At 42.5% G+C, this 11,680-nt stretch overlaps 1 protein-coding gene across 3 annotated transcripts in view; it reads right to left on the minus strand.

Moving 5' to 3' along the window:
* The window catches only part of CTCF (CCCTC-binding factor), a 49,603-nt gene that overhangs the window by 21,495 nt on the left and 16,428 nt on the right, over positions 1-11,680 (minus strand). For all 3 annotated transcript variants that reach the window (XM_081806460.1, XM_081806461.1, XM_081806459.1), the window contains one exon: positions 104-893. In XM_081806460.1, the coding sequence (XP_081662586.1) occupies positions 104-884 (781 nt within the window). In that variant the 5' untranslated portion in view covers positions 885-893. The remainder of the gene's footprint in view (positions 1-103; positions 894-11,680) is intronic.

An 11,680-nucleotide genomic window follows, 5' to 3' on the forward strand; every position in this document is an offset into this window, starting at 1 on the left:
CACAAAAAAACCCATTTATTATAAAATAATTTGCATATACCCTGGGTTATTTGCTTTATCCCAAAATCAGTTTATGAGAATACAGTGGATAAACTCATTTTACCTTTCTTTTTAATTTTTGTTGGTTTTGGAGGCTTCATGTTACCAACCACTTTCTCTGCATTAACCTCCGATAGCAGACCCTCCTGCTGCTCTTCCTCAAAATCGTAGACAGACACATCCACATCTTTGCCCTCCTCTGTGTAACGCAGTTTGCTCTTTTTGGTTTTCTTTGTTTTTTTGGCTGGCGGCTGATAATCTGGGTCTTTTTGCCAACTAGGATCTTCTTGAGGCGGAAGTTCCCCTTGCTCTAGCGTCTCCACCTCTCCATTGGCCCCTACTTTCACCACTTGAAACCCTTCAGGCAAAGGTAAGGTGTGACATATCATGGGTTCACTTTCTGCAAGGCCCTCTTTAGACACTTCATTCTCATAAGCCCCCTGAAGTTCTTCTACCGAAGTAGTGGCAACAGGTACAGTCACGGGAACGGGTACTTGGACAAGCTGAAGCTCTCCTATGTTTATGGGCTGTTCCTCCATATTTACAACCTGCAAGGTTATGATCTGGGTATCGTCCACAGCAGCCTCTGCTTCTGGAGCGACTGTACCCTCCATTACTTCAGTCTTCATCTGAAGAAGGGTGGGATCCAGTTGTTCCATCATTACCATCTGTACACTGCTATTGACATCCTGGACCACCTCACCCCCATCAGTCTGGTTCTGGGGCAGGTGACAAGTGTCCTCTTCCTGGCCCCCTTCCCGGCGTCTCTGGTAAGTCTTTCTTTCCTTTCCTTTAATGAAAGTTTCAGACTCTTCCACAATGGCTTCAACCGCCTCACCTTCCATTTCCCCTTCCTTTATTAAGGGAGAACACAGATTGTTATTTATTCATTCATTCATTCATTCCACAGATGGTTATTTAAAATAAAGCTTGTCTAAATGAAAATACATACATTTTAAAAGAAAAATGAAAAATGAATTAGGAAATAAATGGTTAAAATTCAAAAAGGCACAACAGATATTATGTACCTCCTGATGGAGGAACAAACTACCACCTATGAAGCAGTTCAACAAAACAAAAAATCTGAAACTAATCAAGTCTCTAGAGCCAACCACTAATTAACAGGAAATTGGTGACAGAATATGTTTCTTTTTAAAAGATTATTGGGATGCCTGGGTGGCTCAGATGGTTAGGCATCTGCCTTCGGCTCAGGTCATGATCTCGGTGTCCTGGGATTGAGTCCCGCATCGGGCTCCCTGCTCAGCGGGGAGCCTGCTTCTCCCTCTCCCTGCCGCTCCCCCTGCTTGTGCTCTCTCTCTCTGACAAATGGATAAATAACATCTTTAAAAATAAATAAATAAATGATTATTTGAGAGAAAGAGCATGTGCATACGAGCAGGGGGAAGGGAGAGGAAGAAGCAGACTCCCTGCTGAGCAAAGAGCCTGATGAAAGGCTTGATTCCAGGAACCCCGAGATCATGACCTGAGCCAAAGTCAGATGCTTAACAGACTGAGCCACCGAGACGCCCTGGTGAGAGAGTATGTTAAATTACAATACCAGGATGAAATCAGAGTAATCCAGACTGAAGGCAACTCTGCAGGATTAACTACCCAGTTTCTTCTGCAAATAAATCACCAAGACAAAAAATGGAAAGAATAGAGGGAGAATGTACGTATCAATGGTTCTCAACCTGGTGACTTTGCCTCCAGGGGGCATTTGGCAAGGCCTGTGACATTTCTGGTTGTCACTACCGGAGCGGGTGTGCTCCTAGCATCTAGTGGGTAGAGGCCAAAGAGGTCACTAAATATCCTGCTATGCACAGGTTCAGTCCTCCACAACAAAGAATTATTGGTCTGCAAACATCAATAGTGCTGAGGCTGAGAAACCCTGATAGACAAAAGAGATGTAAGAAATACAGTACGGTAGCACCTGGGTGGCTCAGTCAGCTGAGCTCTTGATTTCAACTCAGGTTGTGATCTCAGGGTCCTGGGATCAAGCCAGGGTGTAGGGCTCTGCACTCAGTGGGGAGTCTGCTGGAGACTCCGTATCCTTCTGCCCCTCCCCTTACTCGCACGTGTGCACACGTGCTCCCTCTCTCCAATAAATAAATCTTTAAAAGAATACAGCAGGGGCGCCTGGGTGGCTCAGTTGGTTTAGTGTCTGCCTTCGGCTCAGGTCATGATCCCAGGGTCCTGGGATTGAGCCCGTATCAGGCTCCTTTCAGTGGGGAGCCTGCTTCTCCCTCTCCCTGCCGCTCCCCCTGCTTGTGCTCGCTCTCTCTCTGTGTCATATAAATAAATAAAATCTTACAAAAAAAAAATAAAGAAATACAGCAATCACAACATATGGATCTTTTTGGATCCTGATTCAAACCAACAAATGATTTAAAAAAATAGGACATGAGACAATTAGATTCAACTCTGGTTTTTTTCCCCCAGTTCTGGATATTTGATGATATTAAAGAATTATTAACAAAACTAGTTTAAATCCTTTACATTTCCCGTATCTATTAATAAAAACACTGGCAGAGGGCCTTGCTATTTTTAGCTAAATTCTACCTTAGAAAATATCCTGTCAGTGTTTTCTCACCCTGTTTTTTTGGAGCCAGAATCAGACCTTGGATTCAGACTTCAATGGTCCTGATTGTGGCTACCACACCACACTACCTCCTGTGTTATACCATCAACTTGACATTCATGCATCTCTCCTCTGTGAGATCATGAATTCCTTGAGGACAGGGACCATGTATAACAAGTCATTTTTGCTCCTCAGCACTATGCCCAGGTTGGTAGATACTCAACTGCTAACTGAACATATTAAAAAAACAGGAAAAGAAAAAAGGGCCAATTCATAGTTTCTGGCTCTTAAATCTTGTGGGTACCCAAAGTACCTAGATACCTAACAGTAAAATGGGTCTGAACAATCATCTAATTCACAAAATAATTTAACTTAAGTATATACAAGATTAATTCAAAATTAAAGTGTTTTCTATTCTTGCCCTAGCCTTACACAAATATTTTGCTACTTCTATGAGAGACACATTTCTCCAATTCTCTGTCTGGGCACCTTAACACTGTACACATGTTGGCACTCAGAACCACCTACAAGGCAGTAAAAAGACTACAGAGGGATGGGTGAGACCTGGTCCTGCATTCAAGGAGTTACTATCTATTTTATTTATTTACTTATTTTTAAAAGTTTATTTAAGTAATCTCTATACCCAATGTGGGGCTCGAACTCACAACCCCAAGATCAAGAGTCACATGCTCTTCTGACTGAGCCAGCCAGGTGCCCCTAAGGAGTTACTATCTAACTTAAGGGACAGAACAGGTACAATGTTCAAGGTAAAAGTAGGTAGGTTTGGAGAACTCTACATAACCAGTGTGAACTAGTCACACTAAATTCTCAACAGTCCCATGTGGCTGGAGCTACTGTGTTGGGACAGCACTGCTTTATATGTTCGTTACTCGAAGCATGGTCCAAGGACCAGCAGCAATGGCATAACCATGGAACTTGTAAGAAGCACAGACTTCAGGCTCTATTCTTTTTTCTTAAGCAATTCTTTTTTTTTTTTTAAGTTCCTTATTTATTTAAGTAATCTCTACACACAACATGGGGCTCAAACTCACAACCCTGAGATCAAGAGTCACACACTCTTCCAAATGAGCCAGCTAGGCACCTCTTCAGGCTCTCCTCTTGACCCACAGAATCAGAATTTGCAATTTAATAGATCTCCAAGTGGTTTCCTACACTAAAGTTTGAGAAGTACTACTTTATACCATTGCTCTTCACAGATTTTTTAAAAGCGTTTTCAGGCCAGGAAGGTCCCCAAATTAGTATCCCAACAAGGATGGGTAATTCCAAATGCTGGAGTTAGGGAACAGACAAAAAGTCCATCTACCTTTGGTGACATTCTTGGGGAAAAAAAACAAAGCACAAAGAACAAAAAATTCATAAGCCATAAATGCTAATGCTGACCCTGCCAGAGAATCACTACATAATCCCAAGCTATTTAGATATACTGAAATGTAAAACTGGTGGAGGAAAAACATTTAATTTCTGAGCTCTGCTGGGTTGTGAGGCATACAACAATTTGAAGAACACAAAAAAAATCCATCTCTTCTCTGCCTTGATTTTGAGAACTTTTAAATATAAATAATTTGTAAATACTTGCTTGTAAATAACCAAGTCTAACCTAAAAGAAATCACTGGAATTATAAACCAGGTAGAAAAAGAAATGGTACAAGGAGTACAAATTGAAACCAATTGTGTTGCCAGGGAGCTGAGCTGACAGAGTATTCTCTCACTGTGAAAAAAACACATGGCATAGGGTTCCTGAACATCAGCCTCTACTCAGAGTCTTAAAGCAGCAGCTTCACAGCTTTTACAGAGAAAAATCAGATACAAAGTAGCAAGGCACCCACCTCTCCCTTACACTGCTTAGAAAACTCAAAAGCATCCCCTCAAGCAGTGGATCCCTTTACCTAACATTCTCCCTTAGAAGGGAGTCTCTCCTCTGAATCAATAACTAACCTAACAGACTGGACCAGGTGTCTCTTCCTACTCCCTAAGGACTGTGCTCTGCTAGCCGTACCTTTACAGCATAACATACAACTTTAGCAGTTATGATCCATTTCTTCTCTTCCTCTACAGACTCAACTCTGCTTCCACTCAGTTTCTCTTAGACACACAACACACACAGAACACACAAAGAGACTCTTAACTATAGGAAACAAACTAAGGGTAGCTGGAGGGGAGGTGGGGGGGGTGGGGATGGAGTAACTGGGTGATGGGCACTGAGAAGGGCACTTGATGTAATGAGCACTGGGTGTTATATGCAAGTGATGAGTCACTAAATTACCTCTGAAACTAATAATATACTATGTATTAAATTGAATTAAAAAAAAAAAAGAACACACTTACACTCCCCCTCCCCTTGCTCCAGTCAGCCATGCTTTCTAGATTTCTCAAACATTTTTGTGGACCAATGCTTGTATTCCTCCTTCATTAGCCTCTTTTCTCCCTCTGTCTTTCCTAGGTCTCTTCCTTTGTCTCTGAGAACTACTCCACCTGCCCCTCCAAACACATCAAGGCTCTGTTCCTTTCTCTGTAGCCACCCCATTTGCTAGCCTTTTTACTTCAGCTGTCTCCAGAGATCTTTCAAATCCACATCTGCAATTCCCTAGTTTCACTATCCATAGGAGATGTCTCCATGTTGATGTGTGGCTATCACCTTCAACTCAATGGCACTGGAGAAGGAATAAAGAAACCTGGACTGCAGTCCCTAATCCATCACTGACCAAAGGTGCTTAGAAAGTAGGTTAGTCCTCTGAAGAACAGATCCTTTCTGTATTCTCTGTCATCCTAGTGACAAAGTGAAGCTTAGAAACATTTGTTTTAATTAATTTATTTTTTAAGATTTTATTTGTCAGAGAGAGCGTGCATGCACGCACAAGCGGGGGGAGCTGCAAGCAGAGGGAGAAGCAGGCTCCCTGCTGAGCAAGGAGCCCAATGTGGGACTAGATCCCAGGACTCTGGGATCATGACCTGAGCCGAAGGCAGACGCTTAACCACTGAGCCACCCAGGTGCCCCTAATTTATTTATTAAAGATTTGATTTATTTATTTGACAGAGAGAGACACAGCGAGAGAGGGAACACAAGCAGGGGGGAGTGGGAAAGAGAGAAGCAGGCTTCCCGCCGAGCAGGGAGCCCAACGTGGGGCTCAATCCCAGGACCCTGGGATCACGACCCAAGCCGAAGGCAGACATCCAACGACTGAGCCACCCAGGCGCTCCCCCCAATTTACTTATTTTTAAACAGTAATTTTGGGGGGTGCCTTGCTGACTCGGTTAAGTGTCTGCTTTTGGCTCGGGTCATGATCTCATGGTCCTGGGATGGAACCCCAATAGGGCTCCCTGCTCAGTGTGGAGTCTGCTTCTCCCTCTCCCCCTGCCCCTCCCTCTCCCTCACCCCTCGTAGGGCTCTCACTCTCTCTCAAATAAAGAAAACCTTAAAAAAAACAAAACAGTAATTTTAGTATGTGTATGTATTTATTAAGTAAGTAAGCAAGCAAGCAAACAAGCAAGCAAGCTCTACCCCCAACATGGTACTTGACCATGACCCCAAAAACAACAGTTGCATGCTTTACCAACTGAGCCAGCCAGGTGCCCCAGGAACATATTTTTGAAAAATCATTTGATCAATTTCTAGGATGGGAAAAGAGAAGGTTCCCTCAGACTGTGGCAGGGTGATCCCGGCACTTGAAATGTCAGGGCCAGCAGAGGAAAACTGGCACCTAAGCACTTACCTGCCCTTGCTGCCTACTGGTCGAGTGGGAGGATGCAAAAGTCTAACCTGTAACAGGGGCCTTTGAGGTCTGGCCTTGTTCCTAGCCACCAGCCTGGCCCACATCCTTGGGAGCGTACTGGATCAGCCCTCTCCCTCCTGCCTCAGTCTCTTCTTTGCCAGCTTTGTTGCTCAAATCTTTCACATCTTAAAACTTCCTTTAACGCAACTCAACAATTTAGCATCTGCCATTTCTGTATTCCTTTCATGGTCAACCTCACACTGTCTCCACTCCTTTATTTCTCTTCCATGCCTTGGTTTACCAGTCTGGTTTCTGTTTCCCAAATTCCCTACTTAATCTCTCTTAAGGCGTGCAATTGGCCCTTAACTGGTAAATCCAAAGGAGACTTTTTCTGTCCTGATCTGACTTGACCTCTCTGTGGAATTCAGCATTCTAGTCTAGGCTTTATCCCAGAATTATGCCAGACCATCAGAGAAAAAGCTGGGTATATTTGTGTCACATGGTCTTATCCCCTACAGAACTGCTTTCACCAAGTTCTGTTTTGGCATTATGCCCTTGGCTTACACTAAAGGATACGTGGGAGAAATTTTCGAGTTACATGCTTGAAAAAGCTTTTCTTCACCTAAGGAATTTTTTCTTTCATTGTTGAGACCTATGTAACAGGATCGTGAGTTACCACTTTTTTTAGTTGGCCACACCTTGATCAGTTTTTTTCCTCTCAAGCTATGTAATAACAGCTTTCTATTCTAATTTGTTTTTTCTAGGGTTTTGACTTTTATTTTATTTTATTTTTTTAAGAGAGAGAGGGAGTGAGTGGGGCTGGACAGAGAGAGAGACAGAATCCCAAGCAGGCTCAATGCCCAGCGCAGAGCCCGATGCAGAGTTGGAGCTCATGACCCTGAGCCAAAATTGAGAACCAACTAAGCCACCCAGGTACCCTAACATTTCTTATTTATATTTTCTGTACTTTTCTCTAAATTCTTTGTGGATTAAGAGGAGCTATAAACTTAAAACTGTATATACAGGGGCGCCTGGGTGGCTCAGTCGTTAAGCGTCTGCCTTCGGCTCAGGTCATGATCCCAGGGTCCTGGGATCGAGCCCCGCATTGGGCTCCCTGCTCCGCGGGAAGCCTGTTTCTCCCTCTCCCCCTACTTATAATCCTGCCCTCACTGTGTCTCTCTCTGTCAAATAAATAAATAAAATCTTAAAAAAAAAAAACAAAAAACTGTATATACATATATATTTCATACAAAATACAGAAATATAGGAAGTTATGCCATTCTTAAGAAACCTATCAAAATAAAAATACCCTCAACTAAAAATTTGCAGACCTATTTGAAGATTACAAAACTCTCCCAAGAATGGGAGTGTCACTAAACAGGGATACTACTATCTATATCCATGACCATAAAGGCCAAACATGGGGCACCTGAGTGGCTCAGTCGGTTAGGCGTCTGCCTTCGGCTCAGGTCATGATCCCAGAGTCCTGGGATCAAGTCCCGCGTCAGACTCCTTGCCCAGCATCGAGCCTGCTTACCCCGTGCCTGATGCTCCCCATGCTTGTGCTCTCTCTGACAAATAAATAAAAAATCTTTTTTTTTTTTTAAAGATTTTATTTATTTATTTGAGACAGAGAGAATGAGAGAGAGAGCACATGAGAGGGGGGAGGGTCAGAGGCAGAAGCAGGCTCCCTGCCGAGCAGGGAGCCCGATGCGGAACTCGATCCCGGGACTCCAGGATCATGACCTGAGCAGAAGGCAGTCGCTTAACCAACTGAGCCACCCAGGCGCCCCTAAATAAAAAATCTTAAAAAAATAAAAACAACACAACAAAAGAAACCCACCTTGAAAAAAGATACAGGTGAATAGCCTTCTGATCTCAGAATGAGGGAGGTTTTGTGCTAAGACACAGAAATAACAGGGAGAAACCAGAGTAAATTACTGAAATTTTGACCACCTTAAAAAAAATTCTTGGGGCGCCTGGGTGGCTCAGGCGTTAAGCGTCTGCCTTTGGCTCAGGTCATGATCCCAGGATCCTGGGATCGAGCCCCGCATCGGGCTCCCTGCTCAGTGGGAACCCTGCTTCTCCCTCTTCCCCACTTGTGTTCCCCCTCTCGCTGTGTCTCTCTCTAATAAATAAATAAAATCCTAAAAAAAAAAATTCGTATTAAAAAAATTGAACAAAATTAAAAAGAAAATGGTCAACAGAAAAAAAGTATTTGCAGCATATGTGACAAAGGATTAACATCCTTATCATATGACTGTAAAATTTGTAAGAAAAAGATGAACACCAAAAGAAAAAGCTGGGCAAAAGATATAAATAAATGACCAAAAAAAAAAAAAGGCAGATGAATTAAAAAGAGAGAGAAAGGAGAAAGAACCTCTTTAACACTAAATCACACAAAAAAGCAAATTAAAATAACATGACAAATGTTATCTCTATTAAACTGCTACTGCTGTTTTAAAGGATAGCCCCTAATGTTGGTCGTGCTGCCATGAGATCAGCAAGGTAACTGATGATATGAATCAAGAATTTTTAAAATATTCAAATTGTGATCCAGTAACTCCACTTCACTTTATGCCCAGAAATAATCAAAGATGAACATCAAGATTATAAGAACATTATTTTAAGTTTTATTTATTTAAGTAATCTCTATACCCAATGTGGGGCTCGAACTCATGACCCCAAGAGATCAAGAGTCGCATACTCTTCTGACTGAGCCAGCCAGGAGCCCAATTATAAGGATATTATTAATCAAAGGGACTAATTATAAACAACTTAGATATACCACCATAGGTGAATAGTTAAAACCTGGAAAATGACACATCCACAAAGTAGAATATTATGCAAACACTGAAAAATTACATTTCAATATAATGCCTAATATGAGGAAAATGCTCATTCCATATTAAAGAAATGAGGGAAGGGATAGGAGAAGCAGAATGGAATAGTCATTAAAAGCTTAGGCCCGCCCAGCCAGAAACCTGCATCCCAATTCTGGTTCCTCTACTTAACCAGCAGTGTGACATGGAATGAGATATGCTACCCTTCTGTGCTTCTGTTTCCTTTTGTATAAAACAGGGACAATAATGGTATCCACTTCACAGGCTGTCATAAAGATTCAATAGAACAATGCACACACAAATCCTGGCTACTGTGCTCCTCTGGATCCTCCACCCCAGAGGGTAATGAATACATGTTAGCCGAACAAATATATAACCTTTCAGTTTTCTAGAATTCTTTTTTAAAGATTTTATTTGAGAGAGAGAGAAAGAGCGTGTGTGTGCATAGTGGGGGGGCGGGGGAGGGGCAGAGGGAGAGGGAGAAGCAGACTCCCCACCGAGCAGGGAGCCCAATGAGGGGCTTGATCCCAGGATCCCGGGACCATGACCCAAGCTGAAGGCAGACACTTAATCCAATGAGCCACTCAGGTGCCCCAGTTTCCTAGAAATCTAATCACAAACCTTACATAAATGTTCCCCAATAAAATGTCTTCTCTGATAAACTACTGAATTTCTGTAGGATGAAGGTAGCAACCAGTGGACAGAACCTGGTGACTAACCAATTCTAGTGAAGAAAGAGAAAAAGAGCCAAAAAGGAACAACAGCATCCCAGACTTTACTAGTCTGTCCAGCATACTGCTGCCTGATCAAACTTTCTTTCTGAAGTGAGGTGCAAAAACTCATGGTGGTTGAGGCTTACTGAATCACTCCAAACTTTCTTTTCTTCTAAAGTAATCTCCATGCCCAATGTGGGGCTCAAACTCATGACCCTGACATTAAGAGCTGCATGCTCTACAGACTGAGCCAGCCAGGCGCCCATCAACTCCCAACTCTTTAGGTCCGCTCTCAGAACTCTGTACAGTTTGTTCCCATCCTTTCCACCCACCCAACCTCACCTTCTGGGCATCTTCTAAACAAGTGCCTATTGTATTGTCCCCTCCCAGCTCAAGTGATCCCCTAATCACATCTTTTCTTTTCCTCCATGTTTTTTAAAGATTTTGTCAGAGAGACAGAAAGAGAGCACAAGCAGGGGGAGCAGCAGACAGAGGGAGAAGCAGGCTCCCCACTGAGCAAAGAGCTCAATGTGGGGCTCAATCCCAGTACCCTGGGATCATGACCTGAGCCAAAGGCAGACGCTTAACCGACTGAACCACCCAGGCATCCCTAAATCACATCTTCTTAAGTGCAAACTGACTTCATGTTTGTCTGGTTCTCACTACAGTATACTGTTCTATGTTTGTCTTTTCCTCAAATAGTCTTATTAGCTTGTTGAGGGGAGGAACTATGCCTTTTACTTCTGTATCCTCTACAGCAGTAAATACAAGACAGTGTTATGTAAACAGCAGACACTCAATATTGATTTTACTGTCACATCAAATACATATCGATGTTTCCAGCCCATGACAAGAGCAGGAAGGGAATATGGAAAAACAAACTACTGTGTGCTAAGTGGAAGCTTAACTATATGAATTTATTTCCTTTATTGTTGTTTGTGTCATTTCTTTTGTGTGTGTCATTTCTTAAATAAAGAAAAATAAAAAGTCCTAACAACACAATTATAGGTTAGATTAAAAAAATCCTGCCACATAAAAATAAAGGCTAGGGACACCTGGCTAGCTCAGTCAGTAGAGCATGCGACTCTTGATGTCAGGGTAATGAGTTCAAGCCCCACAACGCATGGAGAGCTTACTTAAAATTTCAAAAACTAATAATAAAATGCACTTGTATCATGCACTGTAGGTACTCAGTAAGTATGTTCTGGCTGAAAAAAAAATTTTTTTTTAAATAAAGGCTAACTGTGACTACGCTAGTGTTGACTGTAAGATTTAGTAATTTATCACCCAGATAACGGCTGTACAGCCAATATGTCAGAAATTTTCCAAAGGAAATCAACCAAAATAACCTTTTATACTCACCAATACAGAGTTTAGTCCTTTGGGGAGATCAGTTATTATAAAATACATATGTACTAAGAATAATAGATGGATATGGAGAATAAGATAGTAGAAAAGGATGATTTCTAGTTGATGGTAGTCATCATATGGAGATGATGGAGTCATATGGAGAATAAGATAGTAGAAAAGGATGATTTCTAGTTGCTAAGAAATCCCAACTTATTTCCTGGAGAATATTAGAAGGCTATACACTCTTCTCAAGAAATAGTAATCCCGGGCGCCTGGGTGGCTCAGTCGTTAAGCGTCTGCCTTCGGCTCAGGTCATGATCCCAGGGTCCTGGGATCGAGTCCCACATCGGGCTCCCTGCTCGGCAGGAAGCCTGCTTCTCGCTCTCCCACTCCCCCTGCTTGTGTTCCTGCTCTCGCTATCTCTCT

The sequence above is a fragment of the Leptonychotes weddellii genome, chromosome 16 (assembly GCF_054177405.1).
Source record: "Leptonychotes weddellii isolate Sample4059 chromosome 16, ASM5417740v2, whole genome shotgun sequence".
Classification (NCBI taxonomy): domain Eukaryota; kingdom Metazoa; phylum Chordata; class Mammalia; order Carnivora; family Phocidae; genus Leptonychotes; species Leptonychotes weddellii.